This window comes from Purpureocillium takamizusanense, chromosome 4 (genome assembly GCF_022605165.1).
Source record: "Purpureocillium takamizusanense chromosome 4, complete sequence".
In the NCBI taxonomy this organism is placed as follows: domain Eukaryota; kingdom Fungi; phylum Ascomycota; class Sordariomycetes; order Hypocreales; family Ophiocordycipitaceae; genus Purpureocillium; species Purpureocillium takamizusanense.
In genome coordinates, this window is record NC_063071.1 from 1,393,064 (window position 1) to 1,414,250 (window position 21,187).

At 57.7% G+C, this 21,187-nt stretch overlaps 5 protein-coding genes across 7 annotated transcripts; 4 read left to right on the forward strand and 1 right to left on the reverse strand.

The window, feature by feature from the left end:
- Window positions 1-1,769: 1,769 nt before the first annotated feature.
- On the forward strand, window positions 1,770-2,273 carry JDV02_005088 (uncharacterized protein; the record flags this gene model as incomplete). Its single annotated transcript, XM_047986344.1, has 1 exon — window positions 1,770-2,273. The coding sequence occupies one exon, from the start codon at window positions 1,770-1,772 to the stop codon at window positions 2,271-2,273; it is 504 nt and encodes a 167-aa protein (XP_047842325.1).
- A 5,807-nt stretch (window positions 2,274-8,080) lies between these two features.
- Window positions 8,081-11,727, forward strand: JDV02_005089 (uncharacterized protein). 2 transcript variants are annotated; one of them, XM_047986345.1, is made up of 5 exons: window positions 8,081-8,659; window positions 8,817-10,170; window positions 10,235-10,389; window positions 10,438-10,635; window positions 10,693-11,727. In XM_047986345.1, exons 1-5 carry the CDS (start codon window positions 8,494-8,496, stop codon window positions 10,965-10,967), a joined length of 2,148 nt encoding a protein of 715 aa, XP_047842326.1. In that variant the 5' UTR covers window positions 8,081-8,493; the 3' UTR covers window positions 10,968-11,727. The 2 variants fall into 2 exon arrangements, with proteins under 2 accessions (XP_047842326.1, XP_047842327.1); XM_047986346.1 differs by having other exon boundaries at window positions 8,817-10,389.
- Window positions 11,728-12,550: 823 nt separating this feature from the next.
- On the forward strand, window positions 12,551-14,536 carry JDV02_005090 (uncharacterized protein). Its single transcript, XM_047986347.1, has 2 exons — window positions 12,551-12,905; window positions 13,076-14,536. Exons 1-2 carry the CDS (start codon window positions 12,651-12,653, stop codon window positions 13,976-13,978), a joined length of 1,158 nt encoding a protein of 385 aa, XP_047842328.1. The 5' UTR covers window positions 12,551-12,650; the 3' UTR covers window positions 13,979-14,536.
- Window positions 14,537-15,583: 1,047 nt separating this feature from the next.
- On the reverse strand, window positions 15,584-16,795 carry JDV02_005091 (uncharacterized protein; the record flags this gene model as incomplete). Its single annotated transcript, XM_047986348.1, has 5 exons — window positions 15,584-15,782; window positions 15,837-16,001; window positions 16,060-16,079; window positions 16,164-16,296; window positions 16,389-16,795. The coding sequence occupies 5 exons, from the start codon at window positions 16,793-16,795 to the stop codon at window positions 15,584-15,586; spliced, it is 924 nt and encodes a 307-aa protein (XP_047842329.1).
- Window positions 16,796-17,397: 602 nt separating this feature from the next.
- JDV02_005092 (uncharacterized protein) lies at window positions 17,398-20,907 on the forward strand. 2 transcript variants are annotated; one of them, XM_047986349.1, is made up of 12 exons: window positions 17,398-17,670; window positions 17,746-18,657; window positions 18,727-18,830; window positions 18,884-18,981; window positions 19,028-19,145; window positions 19,203-19,304; window positions 19,360-19,543; window positions 19,595-19,979; window positions 20,041-20,156; window positions 20,205-20,282; window positions 20,332-20,486; window positions 20,539-20,907. In XM_047986349.1, exons 2-12 carry the CDS (start codon window positions 18,617-18,619, stop codon window positions 20,820-20,822), a joined length of 1,665 nt encoding a protein of 554 aa, XP_047842330.1. In that variant the 5' UTR covers window positions 17,398-17,670; window positions 17,746-18,616; the 3' UTR covers window positions 20,823-20,907. The 2 variants fall into 2 exon arrangements, with proteins under 2 accessions (XP_047842330.1, XP_047842331.1); XM_047986350.1 differs by having other exon boundaries at window positions 18,884-19,145.
- The last annotated feature ends 280 nt before the right edge of the window (window positions 20,908-21,187 follow it).

Sequence of the window (21,187 nt, forward strand, 5' to 3'; positions counted from 1 at the left end):
GCAAGTCCCCGACTGACTCCCAACAAGCAAGGGCAGCAAAAGCTGAGCGAAAGCACGAAAGCGCTGGGCGTCTCTGCAGATGCCTTTTTTTTTTTGCGTTGGTTTGCGTGCATGCGCCCTGGCAAGGCTGGATGCAAGGTACAACATGTCAGGCTTCGGGATGGGGTCAAGTGTGTGCTGACGAGGCCTGTGGAAGCGATTCCGCCGTGGCCCACGCACCCAACACACCAGCCGAATGAGAAGCGGGCAAACCAGCAGAGCTGACTCCGGCCCCTGTCGTCTGTCCCTGTCAGGCTTCGCAGCGCGCATTACGGGGCGCCTCCTGCGAGGCACCAGGTACCAGGCGGGTGCGATTGGAAAGGTGCCGAACCAATGGCGGCGAAGCGCAAGGGTCGGGCGGGCGATGCGATCGCAGGGGGTCGCAGCCGCTTCCTGCAAGCCTGATGGTTGGATGTTGGGCGTCTGCCGTCCGAAACGTGAGCGTTGGACGGAGTGCCTTACTGCCGCCCCCAGCAGCCCCAGCAGCCGCTCGCCCAACACGGTCGAGGCCCGTTTTGATGGAGACGTTGGACATGGCCGCGCGACTTGGGTCGCCGTCCCAGCTACGGGTCCCTCTGATACTAGATGGATCAGACCCGTTCTTCCGGCTTGCCGTCGATGCCGCCGCGGCATAGCGCACGAGCCAGCCAACAGGCCATGGATGCCAGGGTCCGCAGGCTCCCTCCCACCCTCCTTGACACTTGCAAGGCCCGGGCGAGGAGCAACGAGCCATCTGGGCCAACTTTGCTTCATGCTTTTGCAGACGAACGAGTCGCGCACCAAAGACGAAGCAACAACGCAGCGTAACCCCGGGCGAAAGGGGTTTGCGCGGGGGAGCGTGCGCAACTGACTCTGGGTGAGGGGATCCAAGAGCCGACGCCAAACTCTGTTCCTGGCGGGGACGGACCGCCGGCGCCAACTCGACCACCGAAACCTCGCAGACCAGAGGTAGCGCGCGCGCCACTGGCTATGTGGCGGCATCGAGCGCGACTAAGGACCAGCGGCTGCATTGTCCAGCACGCGGCAGCCGACTTCCCGACCGAGTATCGGGCGTTGTGACAAAGAAACCTCGTGGGTCCATTGCGACGAAACCGCCACCAGCGCTGGCCACTCGACCCACCACCACCATGACTTGTATCAAGGCATGCAAGGCAAGGCCGCCAACACATCTGGCTGACCCGCGCCCTCGAGAGAGAAACGTCCATGCCCACAGGGGAGACGCGGGGCCCACACAACCCTGACCATGCCGCCGTGCCTTGGCCCAGTTGGCTGTTGCGCTGGTGGTGTGCTGCCGGCCCGCCGCCCAGGTACCACGCTGCTCTTGTCCCCTTGATTCCACCACTCGGACGGTTCTCGAACTGCCTCTGCGTGCTTCTAGCGACCCACGAGATAATTCTTTTTGCAAAATCTGTCCGTGCCACGCCATCTCCCGGGGACCCGGCTGCATTGGCCCCCAGATCCCCCCCCAAGCGCCCTTGGTTATAAAGCGGCCCTCCCTTCCTCCGCAACGGCGATGGATCTCTTCCTCAGTAACAGTCATTTTTGTCCTGCCAGTCTTTCCCTGTCTTCGGACTATCATTCCTTCACTCAAGCTCTTACGCTTCTTCATTCCTTGAAAGCAACGAGTATTCACAGCGGCGCGGTCCGTTTCCAGTCTCTACTCGACGACTCCTGAAAGCCTCCACCACAAACAGTCCTTCTTCTCAACCCACCCAAAACAACTCTTCAAGATGCATTTCGCTGCCTCTGCTCTGGCCCTCGCCGCCACCGCGGCCGTCGCCAACGCCGCCGGCGTCACTTTCTGGACCCTGGACGACAAGACCCGCACCATCTACTTCACCGCCAACGAGGGCTCCGGCTCGGCCGCGATCCAGCCCGTCACCGTAAGCAACGCCAAGAAGACGCGTGTCGAGTTCCCCGACACCTGGGTCGGCAACTACTACGCCGTCCAGGATGGCGCTGAAAACAAGCCCGGTATGCTGGGCGAGATCAACTTCGGCAGCTGGGGCGGCCTGACCTACTTCGATGTCTCTGCCATCGTCGACCCCAAGGACCACGACAACGTCAAGCAGATCTGGCCCGCCAGCTCGCAGGCCCCCATGTCCGGCTGCGACATCTTCCCCTGCAACAACGCCTACTACCTGCCCGACGACATCCAGACCAAGACCACCAAGGAGAACGAGCTGATCAGCACGCTCGGCTCCGGCTCCACCGGTCTCAACTTCGCCCAGTAAGCGCGCGCCCGCGTTGCGCCGCAAGTTCGGCGCCTGGGCATGCCATCTTCTTTTCCTTTTTCACCACGGCGCTGAGCGCCGCCCTCGTTTCTTTCGGCGAAAGGGAATTCAATCATGATGATACGACAAAAAAGAAGATGCTGGACACCTAAGATACCCCTCGCGAGCCTGCAAACAGGCCCGAGGTAACATGGGACACGGTACAACACGGATTTAGGACACTTTGCGGGGTACACAGGCGCAACCCCGCGGAACTAGGGGACAATTTTTTTTTCTAACGGGGCCTGGTGCAAACCAAAGTCCCTTCTACACCACAGACCCGTCGACCGTCCTGGGGCCAAAGCGCTCCGGGCCTGGTTCTCGAGCTGGCATTCGTTATATATCTTTTTGAACCTTCTTACACTCGTTCTCAAAAAACATTTTGGGGATTTGGTTTTGGAGAAGAATATATACCCCATCTTTCTTGTACATATTTTATACAAACCTTTGACACCACACGATTTTGGGCACACACACATAGACTGGGATGACGCGCACAGCGGACAGATAGACGAAAACACCACCCCCTCCCATTATTGGGACGAAAGATGCTTCCACTTCCACTTGACCAGTGCACCTGTCATGAGGGCCATGCGAAAGCAAAGAAAGGCACTATTGCTTGAGGACCGTCGGGTCGCGCAAATTGTCTTGGGCCGACCCCGTCGAGTCGTTGCGCGCCACGTGCGGCGGCGGAGACACACATGCCTGCTGTCGTGTCTCGGGCCCGTCCGCGGGCGGGGAGCTGGTGGTGCTGGTGGTGCTGCCAGCCGCTCCGCCAGCCGCGACACACAGACAGGCGGAGAATGCGAATCCCTGCACAGGTTATTTCGCACCAAGTACATAGTACGTAAGGCACGTAGCACGAAGTAATTTGTAACTATGTACATACGATACCTTGTAGGTGCTCGCAGGCGGCTTCACATGCCCTCGTGTGCCATGTGTCATGGACCTTGGCCGTCACTAGTTACTCCATGAAACCTCCTTTCGTTTCCTTGTACTATATTGGTAGTTTGTCAATTCAGTGACACGTTCAAGTAAGATTGGGGAGGATTTCCCAGCCCCCCGACACCCCTGTCAGATCATCTCCTCACTCACGCCCGTTCGCTCGGTTGCGGCCCGCGTGCAGATCATATCTGACCACACGCGGGCGGGCGCGTCGCGCACACGATTGCCTCTCGTCCCCTTTTTTTTCCCCTTCGCCTCTTCGTATCTCCTCCTCCCCGCCGCGGGGCGCCGCTTGGCCAGATCGTCTCGTGGGGATTGCCAAGCGCTGGATGTGCGGAGCGGGCAATTTATCACGGCGAGCTTATTTATTTTCCGCCCCTGGTTTTTGTCCTTGACTCACCCTGCTCTTCTCTGCCTGGTTGCCTGGTCCCTGTCGGTTTTTTTTTTCTTCGTTTTAGGAGCTTTGGCCCCGGCGGCCCCCCCCCCCCCCCCTTCCCTGTCGCTAGGTGGCGGGCGCGGGCGGGCGGGCCGGACGCAGGTGTATGGGCGCATGATGGACCGGTCCGGCGCCTTAAATTAACGACGTGCGTTTTTGGCGTTTTTGTGTGTCTAATTGGGGGTACGGGCGGTTTGTAGCTGCTTTTGGGATGGGACGCGCTGCGGTGTGTGTGTGTGTGTGTGTGTGTGCCTTGCCGCTGGGCGCTCGGATGGGCGCCACCAGGGGCGGGAGGAGGAGGAGGAGGGATGGCGACACGGCTGTAAGCCTACTTACTGGTAATTTGATACATATGCCGATGTGCGTCAAGTATGTGTGTGTGCATGTGTGTGCTTTTGTGCTTTTGTGCGTCCGTCTGTGAGGTGAGAGTCGGCCATGACTCGGCGTTCAACGTCGGAGGAGGCATGCATATGCACGTTGCGTGTACGTCGCAACGTTGAGATATGCGAAAGGTGTCAAGAGATGGCAACGGGGCGCTTGAGCACCCTGAGTTACATACATGCTGCATAACACCAGCAGTAGCGGCCGTTCACTCTACGCGCGCATCATGCCCGTGCTCGCTCCGCAGAGGTCCCGTCACGGCTCCGAGTTGATCGCGACGAGAACGATAAGATTGGTCGTGCGCCGTGCCGCCCGCCGTGCCGCCAGGTGAGCCCAATGAGAACAAATTTTGAGAATCACGTCACGACGGATGCAGAGGGCGCTTGGAGCACACACAACCATAGAGTAACCTTGGTAGGCGGCTTCCTTGGTAGGCGGCGTACACAACGTTTGTATATGAGATGCGGGCCGCCTCGAGTCGTGATTACGGCGCAGCGCTCGCTCTGTCCGGGATAGGAGCAGTCGGAGAAAAAGAGTCCAAAGAAAAAGGAAAAGAAAAAGAGTGCACATGTGTTCATGCCTTTTGCGCGGGCTGCCGTTTGGTCACGCCATGCTCGACGACGATTCTATACGTGCTACGTACATGCTATCATTGATGTATGGGGCATGTATGTATATCTGCGGCCTCTTATCAGTTCGTTGCGCCCGCCAGTTCCACATACGGTACCGACCAACGAATGGGAAACGGGGGACTTGGGTCGGACGAGCGAGTGCCGGCTTCGACCATTGGCGTGATGTGATACATGCACTTGGATGAAAGTGAATTGTCGCTGAGGCGCGCGACTCAACATGCGCAGTGCGTGTGTGTGCGTATGTGTGTGGGTGTGTGTGGGTGTGTGTGGTGTAAGTCTACCGTTGTGCTTGGATGGCTGGCAACGGAGGGACTTCTACTACGAGATAAAGTCCGGATTTGCCATCGGCCCATGATATTGAGCGCCGGCAGGCAGGAGATGCTAACGCCTGTGCGTGTCGCGTCAGAAGGCGAATACACCCCGTCGTAGGGCACGACGCTGACTTGGCTACATTTTGGGCGCGAAACTAGTTATCACTCGAAACATGCTTCGGTTTCTTGTATACTCATACAGATACTCAGAGTCAGAGGGGTGACAACCACGCCAAGCACCCAACTTAGTACCTTAGGTAGGTAGCTGACTTTTGCCATGCCTCGTCGCTCAGACAACTGATTCCCAGAAAGAGCTGTTATGGGTTGGTTGGTCAGCCGCCCAGTGGGCTGGCCCTTACTGCTCTCCTTCTCTCTCTCTCAGCCACCTATATAGGTCTTTCTCCTCTCTTCATACCCCGTCAGGTCTCTTGATCGGCTATGCGCATATGCCCCTTTTGTCACGAGCAGGCTGCACGGTGGTTGGCGTCAACATCCGGCTACTCTGGAACTCGCCGTTGCAAAGCTGCAAAAGCTCCGCGCGCGCCGCGGCCGAAATGGGGGGAGCAACAGCCCTGTGGCATGTTCCATAGTCCCCGGTGGTGCATCAAGCATGCATTGAGCGCGAAACATGCACATCCCAGCGGATGGAAGGAGGCGATGAAGTTGAGCCCGGATCGGTGAAAGATATACTGACCGGGGGGAATGACGCCAGTCCCGACATGAAGAGGTTCTACCGTTGGCCGAGTCTGCCATGTCTGCCACGCTCCGGATGCTGAAACCGTCATTGAAGAGTTCCGGCGCAATCTCGATGTAGAAGCAGCCGTCGTGTAGGAGCCTTGCGCATTTGGTATGTGCGGGCTGGACTGGGCGGCTGATGGGCTCTCAATACTCATCTTCGGACGGATGAGGCAAGTATTGCCGAGGTTGGGCACTTTTCTAACCCAGCCATGGCGTGGCTGTCATCCATGTGTGAGGCAAAAGCCGCTGTCGCTTGTTCTGTGCGCGCATGCCACCTCTAGTGAATCTACTAAGGGTCTTACGAATCCTGTTGTGACTGTAATCTGTACGCCCCGAGCCCATCACTACAGTCGTTCTCTTTGTCTAACCGAAACTATGGGTATAGCCGGCGTATGAGTAAGTGCGGTCATTTCTCCGGAACCCTGGTCCATGGGCTCGTAGTTCGTTATAGCATGCACGGGAGAACAGAAATGTCAAGAAGTCGAGCTGTGATGGGCAAAGCATGCGGGGGTCACTCGCATCTGAGCGCGTCTCATCTCATCATGGGCATTCAGGGTGCCCATGACTCGTGTCAGGAGCCCGGAGAGTGACGAGACTGCGTGGTCGCATCCAAATACAGAATCTTGGAGTCGTTGTGTCAGTACCAAGGATCCTCATTGGAGATATTGCAAGTAGTGTCAACATGACGGACGCTGCCTGCAGCTAAGAGAGAGAGCAAGATGCATGTTTCAGTTCTTAGGTGTTCACGCACAGCAACTGCAGGCAAGGATTGCCATCGCTGCAGACCCAGAGCCCGCGTGACGTCGCGTGACTTTACAGCACGTAGCACAGGATGCATCGATGGAAGTGCTGCTGTTAGAATTGCCATGTTTTGTAGATCAAGCGTATGTCGGTGACACAGGGACATGACAAGCTGAAGCCCTTGTCTGACACAGCCATGCCCAGCCGTTCCCCAGACCGGATACGTATACATGAGATGGTTTACAGGCGATTGACAGACTTTGAGTCCGCGTATTCGCATACTGTACATGTGTACGACTGAGCTGTGCCGTGGCGGCCCCAGGCGCCGGCAATGTCGAAGCGACCTGGCGTTTCGCATGGGTTTCTCTTCCGGGGGCTGGAATGACCTAAGACGGCGCTCACGTCATCTGCAAGCCCCGCGTGCCAATCTCTCAGGGTCAAGGACGACACTGTGACGTGAACAAAGATCGGTGCAGGGTCAAGGGCTTGAGAAAGAGCTGGCGTCCGTGCTGCGACTGCCTCCTTGGGAAGGAAGCCAACGGTGGTGTTGGTGCGCCCGTCCGTCAATAGCCCCGGGTGAGACACACAGCGGCCGCCGCCGAGGCGGAGATGGGGGGCCAAATGGCGAGGGCCGGAGACTGTCGCGCCGATCGAGGATGCGGATGCCGGGGGATTCACAGCGGCAAGAGTGAATGAAAGATTGGAGCACGTGCCGTGGGTGGAGGAATACCTTAGTAGGTATTCAAAGTACAAGGTACACCTGTATACTACCTACGTATAGTGCGAAATACAGGTACCTGGCGTCATCATGTGTCACTGAGCCGTCCCGGGGGACTCGGGGAGGCTTTGGCCCCGGAATAGGCAAGTGCGTCCCGATGGAGCAATTAATTGCCCGTCTATCAACTCTTGACAGACCGAGACTCGCGAGGTGCTGCCTCCTTACCTACGATGTGCAGTTCTGCTTCCCAAGTCGTTTCCTTGCAACCTCATCCGGTGTTAATCCGCACTTCTTGGCTTGAGCAAGACGTGGCGGAAGAGATTTTGACCAGCCTCGTTAGGTCAGCGTCGTCCACGGCTCGTGAGTGGTGAGTCGTGACGGGACCTCGCTCGTGCGGGACTGACCAGCCGGGGTCAACAGCGGCGCCCGCCGACCGACTTGCAAAGGTGCAGGGGGTTCCCCGGAACTCACCAGAGGCACTCTCTGAGGTGAGTGAGGGTGAGCCTGAGACTACGGGTGAGAGACACAGAGAGAGAGAGACAGGGGTCCAAAAACAGCAGCGGGTGGCACTATTGTCGACTAGCACCAACATCAACCAAACTTCAAACAACGTTACTACCTCGCACGGACGCGACGAACGACCGGACGGGCGGACAGGCGGATGAGCAACCAACACCAAAAAAAAAAAACAAAAAAAAAACCCCCCTTCGCCGACCAGTTACTAGTTCGTCAGTCAGTTGTTGGTCGATCCAGGGGTTGTTTGTTGGTCGTTGCAGGATCGGCCGCTGCGCTGCGCGTCAATCTTCATCAATCTTCAGTCCCTGCCCCCCCCCCCCCCGCCGCATGAACCTGGCAGTCAATCGAGCAATCAAATCGCCTACGTATACTGTACACGCTTCCCGCATCGACCGACATCTCAAATCTCAAATTTTAAATCTCTCTACTACGTTACCACCTGTTTGTTCATCGGCCACTCGCCGCTCCGTCCCCCACACGCCCGCCTGCCGCGGCCGCCGCCCACAACAGTCAATCGGGAAGCAGCAGGCCGCCCGCCCACCTTTTCCCCTCGGACCAAGATCTGGTGGCTCCCTCCGCCCAGATCTCCCATCCGTTCACGCCGGCGGCTGGTTGCCAGACGGGATTCTTGCGGCTAATCGCTGTAGCTCATGCAAGCCCCGGGTAATATTCCCGCCAAACAACGACCGACACCACTCGTGTGTGCACCGGCAGACATCTCCCGGCCCGGCCCTGCTGCCCGGCCCACGGAGCCCGCGACCCCATGGCCTCACAGTCCTCCGACGACGTCGAAGCCTTTGCGCACAGGCCCGCCTTCCGGGTCCGCTCCGAGTTTGGCGGCGCCAGGCAGTGGCGAAGCCGCAAGAGCCGCCCCTGCGACGCCTGTCGCCGCCGCAAGACGGCCTGCATCATCGAGACGTCTCCGCCATGTCAGTGCCCTCTACCTGTGCTTGTCCCTGATCTGCTGTTTGAAGCCATTTTCTTTGTGCCTTTGTTCTTCTTCCTCTTGCTATCTCGACGCGTCCGCTCCGCGCTCTCCCTCTCTCTTGTCCGCCCTGTCTGACCGCGGTCCCCGCCCCCGAATAGGCCGCTTCTGCGAGTCGCGAGGCATCCCGTGTGAAGCCAGCCAGAGGTCTCCGCCGACTCGGAGAAGGCCCGGCCGTCCTGAGGTCGCACTCAGTCCCGAGAGCTTGGTCGCCCGGGATGGCATTGACGCAGGACCCTCGACCGCCCCCGGCAACGCTGCGACCTTCACGTCGCACCGCATGCCGGGACCAGCCCTTGCTGCCGAGGTACCGCACCATAGCCGGCACAGCCAGAGCACGTCCGAAGGCTACGGCCCCGACGCTGCTGCCGTCCTGCCATCGCCTCAGACGAATCCAAGTGATCATGGCAGCGAGTTATCTGAGAAGCCCGTGGCCAACGCGCCGCCGCCCGAGACCCGTCGACCCGACCCAGCCCACGGGTCACGCGACCCGTCCGTCCTGACCCTAGAGGATGGTGAGAGGCGGCATGCTCACTGCATCGGCCTAGCAGGCGAGCAAGACACGGATCTGCTCGCCTCGTTCCGCTCCGTCATCGTCAACGAGACCAACAAGGTCGATGCTGGCGTCGTGCAGGTCTTCGCCGGAAACCCGCTGCAGGGGGAACCTCCCGTCCACTTCAACATAGTCATGGACGACTTCATTCCGCACGATAACATCGCCAGAGATATGGCGTCCGACGCCATCGAGAGCCTGGCTGGGCGCCATGGCCCGAGGCTGGTCTCGCTCTACTTTCAGCACGTCCACCCTGCCAATTGCATTGTCTCCAAGGCCCGCTTTCTTCGAGCTTACGCAAAGGACAAGCTGTCGATCCCCGCCTCGCTGCGCGGTGTGGTCTACGCCCTCGGCGCCACGTTCTGGCACCACGATCCGAGCCCGCATCAAGAAGTCCTGGCTCTCGACCTGCGCACGCTCCTCGAGCAAGCTCACTACTCCCTACACAGAGAATACCACGCGCCAAATTTGTGGAACCTCCAGGCGTCCCTGCTCCTTGTTCACGAGAGACCTGGACACACCTATACCATGGAAACGCCGCGGACCTGGGTGCTCTCCTCGTCAGCCGTGGCGTCGGCGCAGATGGTGGGCCTTCACCGAGAACCAAAGCTATGGAGCATTGCTCCCTGGGAAAAAAGCCTTCGGAGGCGATTGTGGTATGCGACGTACATGACTGACGTCTGGTCGTCTGTCTGTCACGGCAACCCCCCTCACTTGCATACAAGCTCCTTCACCACCACCCCTCCGCAAATAGACGAGATGTCGATCGATGAGGACGTCGAGGACCACTTGAAACATCTTGTGGATCCGTCGAGCTACTCGCCCAACATCACTGCGAGCGCTCGTTTTGTCGGAGCCATTAAGCTCACGCACATACTCCATGACCTTTTGGACTTTTCCTAGTAAGCCATGTTGCGCTCCCATGGCTACTTCGGCCGCTGATCGTATCTGCCTCGTACTTGCCAGCTCCGACAAGTCATACAAAGAAGCTGCCACCGACCATGCAGCTCGGGAGACGAGACTGCTGCACGTACAGAGAGCACTGGAGACTTGGCTATCCTTACTGCCGAGCTGTCTCAGCCGAGCTAACATCGCTTCCAGTCAGGGATCTAGCAACATTGGTTAGTTGCGGAATACTGTCCTCTGGACGCATAGCTGACGTGCTGCAGCATCCTTGCATTTGGCCTACTTTGCCGTCAAGACGCTATTGTACCGGTCGTTGATGTGGCCTGTTAGCATGGCCGCGAAGCGCGACCCGTCATCCGCACTTCGTCGCTACTTTGACAAGGCCGTTGCCGACTTCCACGAGTTTGCGGGCCTTATTGAGAGCATCAACTCTCAGTGCCTACATGGCTTCTGGGGGGCGCGTACGTAGCAGATGATGTTGAGTTGGATGCGTCATGTGCTAACAGTGGGAACTGCAGATGCTCGATCACACCTGGTTTTGAGCGGCAATTTCCTCATCTACCTGTTCCTCACGGCCCCGACGCCCGACGAGGTGCAGTCCACGTTTAGACTCCTTGAGAGCGTACACACGTCTCTCAAGCGGCTGCGCGGAATTGCAAGCAACGAGGATGCCGTTGCCCTGCTGCGGCCTGTCGTGCTACGGATGGACACGCTCTTCACACAAGCGTCACGGATAATGAGCTCGGGGTCGACAGACCTCCGAGAGATTACGCTGTCGGGTGTGCAGATATGAGGAGTTACTTTACTTCGAGTGATACCCCAAACCCATGGACTCAGAAACAAGACGATGAGGCGCCTAATGTCAAATGAAAGGTATGCCTGGCCGCCCTCGCGTCAATGGGGACACCTGCATGGCCAGAATGAGGTTGGCTGGCAGACAACGTCTCTCAGCGCTCAACCGCATCGTTACCATAGGACAAGTAGCACGTTTAAGCTGCCACATGCTGATGTGTATCATGGCCACCGATGTTGTTGAACGGGATCCTAGCCGGAGAACGAGGAATCGTGCCAAGCGTCGACCGCAACACGACGAGCAGTGTGGTTGCTGGGACGTGTGGCTACCAGGCAACGAGGAGATGCCCGTTGGGTTCTTCCAAAGTAGGAGCCGGCTTTACGGTTCGCATCGCATTGCATCAGCAGGTCTGAGCAGGCCCAACGTGCAGATTGCGCGACCTATCCGTGCGGGCAATGTTCCAGTACTTTCCTCGTTGGAGGACTGGCACGGTTACGGCGGACCCATCGCGCGCGGAGGATGAGCCGCCGGCCAACTCGAGATAGTTTACCGACCTCGTTTGTCATAAAGGACGGCCATTGGGGCAACTGGGCCGGGCGCGTCTTGGCCGGCTTGGGCATCCTGGTCATCCGGTAGGCTACTACCTACGTGGCTCATCGCTGTCGATGGAAACCCCGCTTAAAAGCGCCACGGCTCGGGAGGTGTCGATCGTGCCTGGGTTCTGCGGCGGCGGCGACGACGGGCGTGGGGCGCGGAGGATTTGCAGTGGTGGAGGGGATGGCAAAGTGGGGGTGGTGAGGGGAACGAGAATCGGTCTGATGTTGCAAGTGACTACAGACAGTATCGTCGTCCATGGCTGCTGAATGTGCATGGACGGGATGACGAGGTGCTGATCTCCCTAGTGTCTCGTTGGGCAGCCTGGTCTGAGCACATGAATATGACATGACTGTGGGGTGTGGAAGAAGAGATGAGGACACGCGAAAAGGTGGTGGGTGCTGGTTCGGCCAACTTGAAGCTCCTGCGGGCCGCCAAGTCGAGCGGTCGTGATGCATGCATGCAGGCGTGCATGCAATGTACATACAATGCAGGAGGCGGACGAGGAGGCGGCGGGTCTTCCGTTTTCACTACGCCTGATATGGTAGAGAAGGCAGCACAACCAGACTGTTGGGCAGCCGTCAGCACCGACTGGCTGGGTTGTCGATGTTCTGCTCGGTGATGTGGGTGGGAAAGTAGCAAGTATGCCCGTCGGTCTGTCTGTCAGCACGGGTGGCGCTCTCGCCCGAGGTGCATACATAAGGTTAGTCCCTGATGTACCTACCTAGTACGGTACTTCCTGGTTGGTAAGATACCTGTTACTCGGCGTATTAGTACTTAAGATTGTTGCACCATTGGTAGTGCTAGCGGTGCTGGTGCTGGTAACCGGTGACGAATTATTGCATGCCCACCCACGGTCGGGGAGCTCTCCCCTCCAAGCACTTCCGACAGCAGCCTCGGGCATCCAAGATAAACTCCAATGCGGGCGCTGGTTTGACCTCTAATAATTAATCAACTACGAGGGGCAGTTCCATTACATCACAACCTCCTCAACCTCATTTTCCCATCATCTCCCTCCTCTTCATCTTCCTCATCCTCCTCCACCTCCTCCTCACCAGGCAAACGCGGCGCGCGCGCGCAGGTGTGACCATGGCCATCACCACCACCACCTCCTCCCTCTCCGCAAACGACAACAACAACAACAACGACAAGCCAGTCGGCAGCAGTATCCCCATCATCGACTTCGCGGCGCTCCTGTCTGAAGACGAAGACGACGACAACCTGCGGCCCGAGCAGTACGCCAAGGTCGGGGGCGAGCTGTATCAGGCCTTTAAGAAGGTCGGCTTCGCATACGTCAAGAACCATGGCGTGCCGCAGGACATGGTCGACGAGGCCTTTGAATGGGTGCGTGACCGCCGCCGCTGCTCGCTGTCCCCCTTTCCTTGTCATGTCTTTGTCTTTCTTGTCTTCTTTTTCTTTTTTTCCTCCCCCATCACCAAAAACCCGAAAACAAAACCAAAAAAAGTCCACCGCCTAACCCGATAGCCACGAGATGCGCACGCAACGCACAACAGAGCCGCAGGTTCTTCGCCCTCCCGCAGAGCGAAAAGGACAAGGTGCCGCACCCGCCCGAGGGGTGGTACCACCGGGGCTACTCGGGCGTCGGGCGCGAAAAGGTGTCGCAAAACGTCTTCGACGCCGAGGGCATCGCGCGCGAGCGCAGCGTGCCCGACTGCAAGGAGTCGTTTGAGATGGGCGGCGAGCACGAGGAGCGCCTGCGCAACATCATGCCCGACGAGCACGTCCTGCCGGGCTTCCGCGCCTTCTTCGCCCGCTTCTTCGACGCCTGCTACCGCCTCGAGCTGCGCCTGCTGCGCGCCGTCGCCGTCGGCATGGGCCTCGGCGGCGACCCGGACTACTTTGTCGACTACCACCGCGCCCGCAGCAACCAGATCCGCCTCCTGCACTACCCGCCCGTCGAGGAGGAGCTCCTCGCCCAGGGCAAGGTCGACTGCATCGGCGCGCACACCGACTTTTGCACCCTGACGGTGCTGTTTCAGGACGAGGTCGGCGGGCTCGAGGTCGGGACGGCGGCGGCCTGCGATGGCGATGCTGGTGATGCTGGTGATGCAGCTGCTGGTGGTGGCGGCAGCAACAGCAGCAGTAGATTCACCCCCGCGCCCTTCATCCCCGGCACGGCCGTCGTCAACATCGGCGACTTCCTCATGCGCTGGACCAACGACGAGCTCAAGTCGACGCTGCACCACGTGCGCACCCCGCCCGTCGACGAGCGCGACGTCGAGCCCGGCCGCCCGCGCATGACGCGCGAGCGCTACTCCATCCCCTACTTCGTCGCCGCCGACGGCCACCGTACCATCGACTGCGTCCCCGGCTGCTGGGGGCCCGGCCGCCCCAAAAAGTACGCCCCCATCAACGCGGGCGAGTACATGGACATGCGCCTCAATGCCACGTACTAGTAATAAGTTGGAGTAGTTGGATGTGTGTCGTCTACCACTCCTACCTATCTACCTACCTCCCTCTCCAGGTGGCGACACAATAGTCGTCGTCAGTGGGTCACTGTCAGTCAAGTCAGCTCGACGCTACAAGCCATCATCATCATCATCATCATCATCAGCCTCGGTGAGAGAGGAGGGGGCGGGGGACCGGGAGGGGGGCAAACAGCCTGTTGCTACTTTGCCTCTTTCATGTGCTTCTTTCCCCTTTCCCCTTTCCCCTTGTTGCCTCGCAGTCATAGGCAGTAGGCCCTCGCATCACATGTGCAAATTTCGGAACTGAGAGACTCAAAACTCGGTACGTAGTAGCATTGCGGGCGGAGAATTTTATTATCACGTCAGTCCTTCTTGGCTCGTACGAAGAGAGCAGCATATCCTCCGCTGTACGTACGTGGGTAGTCGTTTCCTTGGCAAATGGGGGTCCTTCGCAGTCGGCCCCCTTTTCGGGCCCGTAACGAACCATATACGTATGCAAGTGTTCCCCGTGGATCGTCGTCGCTATTTATACATACCCTACCTACCATTGTGCAACCTGACGTGACGTGATGTGACGTGACGCGCCGAACCAACCGCAGTGCCACAAGAGGGCCGCTGCATCTTTTGCTTGCTTGCTCCAGTGAAGGAGCCAGCCAACCCTGCCCTCTTCCCCAAAAAACCCCGTTCTCTTATCATGCAGATCCGGCCGAGCCAGCCAAGACTCCATGTCGGTTCGCTTATGCGGCTCGGGCCGAGTGGCCGCCTGCCTCCCTCGCTCTCTCCTGTCCGTGACCCAACACGACGCTGCGGAAAAAGACAGAAGAACAAAGGCAGAAAATAGGCCACCTACTATTGGCCACATTCCCTCCATCGGGCAAGAGTGGGCTTTTCCGAGCGCTGCAGTTCAAGACGGTGAAGAAAATTTTATGGCGAGCACTACGTTGTGCTTCTCTCTTGTCTTGACCGTGCTTTCGGGAGGGGAGGGGATGCAGGTCATGGGCACGTACCCGCGTTATCCCATGCGAATACCTTCAACACTCATATCATGTGATGAACTGAGCGCCGCCGGGAAGCAAAGTGAAAAATACTACCTCTACACACCTGCGTGCGTACGCATTTACCGGCCCCCAAGACGGTCTGTGAAAGCCAATCGTGTCATCTACAACATCAAGCAGAGGGCAGCCGCCTCGGTCGCGTCCAAAGTACCACATGGCGCACACCTCGTTCCGTAGGGTACGCCGAAAGAAAACCCCCAGGGCCCGCGAATTTGTAGCCATGGTCGTTACGATGCGGGGTCATCGTCTGGCTTTACCCGGCAGGCTCACGTTGACGCTTTTGGCGCAGCGCGCAGGGCGGCTCAATTGTCACTCTTTCTCACTTCGACAGTGGTTATCAGATCGGCGAACTAAGCATGTTGCATGTCGTGAGCGCCACGCGGCTGCGGCAGCTGCTCGTGTGGATTTGAACGCACGGGGCAGATCGCGCATCGGCCAACTCTAAGCCCACCTCCATTGCTTCTCTCCGATAGGGACTTGTGACACGATGGGTTGATCAGACGCGCTTCGCGAATCGACTTGGCTGCAATGACTCTAGCTACTCATCATCGCCAAAAAAGACCTTGATCGGCATCCAGCTGTCGCCCACCACCTTTGCCCGCGTCTTGATGCCGCTTATCTCGGCGTGTTCCTCATCTGTTAGAGACCAGCCATCCAAATTAAAGTTGGAGTCAATGCGTGCGGGGGTGACGCTCTTAGGGATGACACTGGTCCCTCGCTGCAAGCCCCATTTTACCCTGCGCCTCGGTTAGCTAACCATCCCTCAACGGCTTCGTCACAGCGCCACGTACAGTATCTGTGCCGGCGTTTTGTTCTTTTGTTGGGCAACCTTGAGTACCGTGGGGTTCTCGACGAGGTCGGTGTGGTTGTTCCACGGGGACTTTGTGTGCCCGCCCAGACAAGAGTAGGCGGTGCAGTGAATTCCCTTGGACGCGCAGTAGTCGAGCAGCTTGGGCCTTTCGACGTGTTAGCTAGATGGCGCGGCTGAGAGAAGGGGGGCGGGAGATGACTCGCGATGGGTTATAAGGATGCAGCTATAGCGACGTGGCGCGTAGTCAGCGATTGAGACCTCCAGTGCGCATCGAACACCGCATCAAGACATTGGATTGCGCACATACCTCAAGCTGGTTGACGGCTGGCACAATCTTGCAGGAGGGATCGCTGAGAAGTTTGTCGAGGTGACGGATCTGAAAGTTGGAAACGCCAATGTTCTTCACCTTGCCCGTGTCAAGCAGCTTTTGCATCTCCTGCCTGCCGGTGGCGCCCAGCTGTCAGCCACAACCAATAATTGATGTCGTAGTCTGTCTCATCTGTCTCAATAGTACGTAGCTCACAACACTCACCATGTCTTGACATAGTCCCAGTCGCGCAGGTGTCTGGAGCCATCATCGGGGTCGGTGGAGCACGGGAAGTGGATGAGGAACAAGTCGATGTAGCCAATGCCGAGGTCTTTGAGAGACGTTTCGAAACCTTGGCGGGTGCGGTGGTGCCAGGGGTTGTCCAGCTTGGTGGTGACCCAGATGTCTTCGCGAGCAACGCTCGAGGCCCTGATGCCTTCTCCAACCTCCTTCTCGTTGCCGTAGTTGAGGGCCGTGTCGATGTGGCGGTAGCCACTCTGGAGAGCGTGCTTGACGGCATCGCGCGTCTGCGAGTCAGAGGACTGCCAGGTGCCGAGGCCGACGGCAGGGATGGCGTTGCCCGTGTTGAGGCCGAAGCTGGCCCTGGTGTAGGGGTCGGTCGCGGGGGCCATTTTCGGGGCCCGCTGGTTGGGGAGAGAGCCTTCGGTTGGTTAAGGAACTACCTAATGGTCCTTGTTGGTAACAGTCGTCTCGAGCTATCGGGCTGCAATAGCTTGCCTCTAACTACTATCTGTCCGCCACGGTGATTAGTCGTTGCGTGTTGGTTCGCTGCTGCCACGGGAACTAGATGTGAAGTGCCCGTAGACTGAGTACTTGGGCACCTAGGCAGGTACTACAGGTACCTTTCCTTTCAGCGGCAAGTGCTGTCTGTACAGTATACCTGTCAAAGCCACGCTTGGCCAACGGCATGCGCCAAGGACGGACAAGAGTACCTGACCTGCTGCGTACCTGTACCTGTATGCAGATAAGGTACTATACTATACGAGATACTGTACTTACTAGGTAGGTACTTAAAGTGCCAAGGTAGGAAGTAAATCACTTCGTACGAGAACCACTGCGTCGCAGAGGGGCAATCCGCGATGGAAGGAAGGCGCGGCCGTATTGGGATGGGGTTGCAACGGCAACAACGAGGGGCGACTGTGAGGAGCCGAGGACCCTTATTGAAATACGTCCATAGGGTTTTTTGTCCTTCCCTTCGCCCTCCCGCCGCTACCAATTATCCAGACTGCGCCCGAACCACAAGTCCGTCGTCACTGCGGATCCTAGCACCCGACCCGAACAAGCGCGGGTGGACACGCCGGTGCCGTACCGGCTACGCGAGGCCCGGCTTAGTGACTCCAACCTTGGTTGCTTGTCGCCCCAGCTCTATCCGCGGCTCCTCCTCCATCCACCTCCCAGCGCCGCCTTGAGGCCGACACGGAGACGCCAGCAGCGGACCACCCCGGCCGTCGCTAGCCACGTTGCGCATCCTGGTCCCAACCCATAGGTAGGCCAAGCCTCTGTCAGTGAATTGAGTAACTTGACCGAAAGAGCCGCGCTTGCAGCCACTAACCGCTGCCAGGAGCTGCAGCCAACCTTCGGCGGTTCGCAGATACTATGCAGATACTACTCCAGGCCCAGCATGGAAGCGGGGGGCCGAGACGAGACCCTGGGCCCATCACACAGTCGACGAAAATTCGAATCCAAAACCCTTCCATTCGGGCAACGGCCTCGTCATAACTCGTTCTACCCGACCGCGCCTGCTCGCTCCTCGACTTGTCTAGCGGCATTGGCGATGCGACCCTGGCCCTGCCGTCGGAATCCACATGGTGAGACGGGTCGCACAGGCACTGGTGGGCCGCACTCCATCCTTCGACACTGTATGACTGGCATCACTGGCGGTCCAGGCTGGGGAAAGCGGCGGCTTGGTTGATCGGCCAAAGGCGGGGCCGTACAGGCATTCCCACCTCTTTCCTCCTGGTCCCGTCTTCCCTTGGCCCCGCACCCTGCCTTGTGCTCCAGGATCTTCACCTTCTCTGACTACTTTCCGTTCTTCCCTGTCAATCTGTGGCCTGCAGGCATGAGTAGATGGGTGGTGCCGCTGGGCCCGCGCTCTTGACGTCGTAATGGAACATTAGCCAGCCATCCCACACCTTGGTCTTGCATCCTACAGGCCTCTCGATTCGATTGCGCCCCCCAGCCATGCGCCTCGGGACAGGGACCTTTCTTCAACCTGGTTGTGGCTAGCTATGAAAAGCGGACGGGCGCTGGTCAGACGCTCGTCGGCAGCGTTCGGCCTGTGTTGTCATCCTCATCACCAGAGTCTGCGGCGCCCTCAGCTTTTGTGTTCGAGCTGCTGCAGCATTGCGGTGTACTTGGACCCGTTGCATCCGCGTCGTACTACCTGCCCAATCTTTTGATACGGAAGTCCGATTGGGCTCACTATCATCGTCATGGGTGTCGACTGGCCCCAAATGAAGCGAAAGCTCGAATGGTAATGCCCACATTCAATGAGAACTTCGTGACCTCACGCACGCCTACCCGATGAACTAACTGCTCCAAGCCCCAAAGATGAGGACGCAAAATACGAAAACACGGCCTGGTGCAACCGTGATTTGATTCCTATTCCTCCGGACCGCCGCACCTATGGCATCTGGTCCTACGTTGGTTCGTCAACTGTCACTCGCTTCCTATACTGAGCCACACACTAATCGCTCCAGGTTACTGGACCGTCTCGGGATCCAATATCTCAGCATGGTCAACGGGAAGCACTCTACTTGCCTTTGGCCTTAGCCCTCCGCAGGCCATTGGCGTCGTCGTACGTTTACGTTACTGGCTCAATTGCGTCGCTAACAGACCTCAAGATCCTTGGCGGTGTCCTCACCGGCTGCCTCGCAGTTGCCTGCGGCTGGATGGGTGCCAACCACCATATTGGGTTCACCGTATCTAGTCGCTTCTCTTGGGGCATGCGAGGCTCTTATTGTACGCCGATGCCACCATATCTGGCTGGAAACCCGTTTTGCTGACCGGCGTAACTAGTCCCCGTGCTGCTTCGCGTATTCGTCGCATGCATGTGGTTTGGCATTCAGGCCTTCTGGGGCGGCCAAGCTACCCGGGTCTGTATTGGTGCCATTATTCCTGGTATTTTGCAGCCTTCGCACTTCTTTCACGTCTCAAGACGCTAACAAAGATGCAGGTTTTGCCCACATGAAGAACTACTTCTCCGCAAGCTCACATCTTGAGACGAAGGACTTCATCGGTCTTCTCATATGGATGGCAGCCTTCATCCCTGGCATTCTCATCAGGCCCGAGAGGCTACAGATACCCTTTGTCGTGTGTTTCTTTCTCTTCTGCGGGTGCTGTCTCGGCTTGCTCATATGGTCCGTACCTTCTGCCCGAGACTGTGGTCTTCTCACTCACCATTTCTCTAGGAGTGTTTCTCAAGCTGGCGGCGTCGGTAGCATGTTCCAGATGCCTTCCACCACTCCCAATGTCGGTTGGGCGTTCATGTTTGGCATCACCTCAATTCTCGGAGCCTGGGGTGGCGGCACATTGGGTCAGTCCGATTGGACTCGATATGCCAAAACGAGGCACGCACCCACGCCCTCGCAGCTTCTCGCCTCCCCCTTGACGATTTTTATCACTGCTATAATTGGAATCATTGTCACGAGCGCCTCTCGTGATGTTCTTGGAGGAGAAGTCATCTGGAATCCCATCTTCCTTCTGGCGGCCATTCAGGAACACTACCAGTCAAGCTCGGGCGTGCGGGCCGGCGTCTTCTTTGCCGCCCTTGGCCTAGTTGCTTCTCAGTTCTCGGTTTGTCCATGGCTTGGCCCCATGACTTTTATCTCGGACTATTCTAATGCTGGTGCAACAGATATCCGTGGTGCTTAACTCCGTCTCGTGCGGCATGGACATGGCCGGTCTGTGGCCACGATACATAAACATCAGACGCGGGGCCTACATCATGGCAATCATTGGAATTGCTATCCAGTAAGTTTCTTGCAGCAGCTCCTGCTGTTTCTTGCTGACCCATGACAGGCCTTGGCAACTGCTTACCACGGCTGCCAAGTTTCTTGCAGTTCTCAGTGGCTTTGGTGTTTTCCTTGCTCCTGCGACGTAGGTTTCATCCCAGCAACTGGAGGGATCTGGCACTAACATTATCTAGTGGGATTTTGCTCGCCGATTACCTGGTCGTCCGACGTCGCAAGCTGAAGCTAAACGATCTTTACGTCGGGGACCGTACCTCTATATATTGGTTCCGAAACGGATTTAACTGGCGAGCGTTCGTGGTCTTTCTCATGAGCTGCTGGCCACTACTTCGTGAGTCTAATTCCAACGACGCTTGTGAGCCTGATTAACAAAGAATTCACAGCCGGCCTAGTAGCAACAGTCAATGGGTATACTGGCCCAAAATATGACGGATGGGTCCGCCTGTACAACTTGACCTTCCTAGTTGGCCTCGCCTGGAGCTTTGTCATGTTCTGGGTTGTCAACATCATATTTCCTGTCGATGGCTTGGGGCAGGAGGCAGAATTCGAAGACGAGGCTGTCTTCGGTGTCGGCGCCGCGGATGGTTCAAGTGATGTCAATTTAGAGGCAGAGAATGGGAACACAAGGAGTAAAGAGGACGTAGATGTTAGGTTGGCACATGCCTAAATTGTTAGATAGCCGGCTAACTAGGAGGCTAACCAACTAACCTATAATACCGCCCCTTAGCTTAACCTATAATATAACACCCAAGATCTTAGCCCTTGCCCTCATACTTGGTGTTTTCTCCTTGCCTTTTGTTGTGTGGGACGCGCCACGCGCCACTACGGACTTCTAGATTTTTTTAGTGGCTTCTCTATAAAGTACCGCGAATCATTATATAGTGCTTAAAATTGGATCGAGGGAAATTGCCTTGAGAGAAGGACCTTTTAAGTGGATCATAGTAAGAGATGAAGATCGATGGATAACATTTTGGACTGCCCACAGCAATACTGAAAGCTTCATGGCCAAACATCATCAGTGCGTGCAACGCG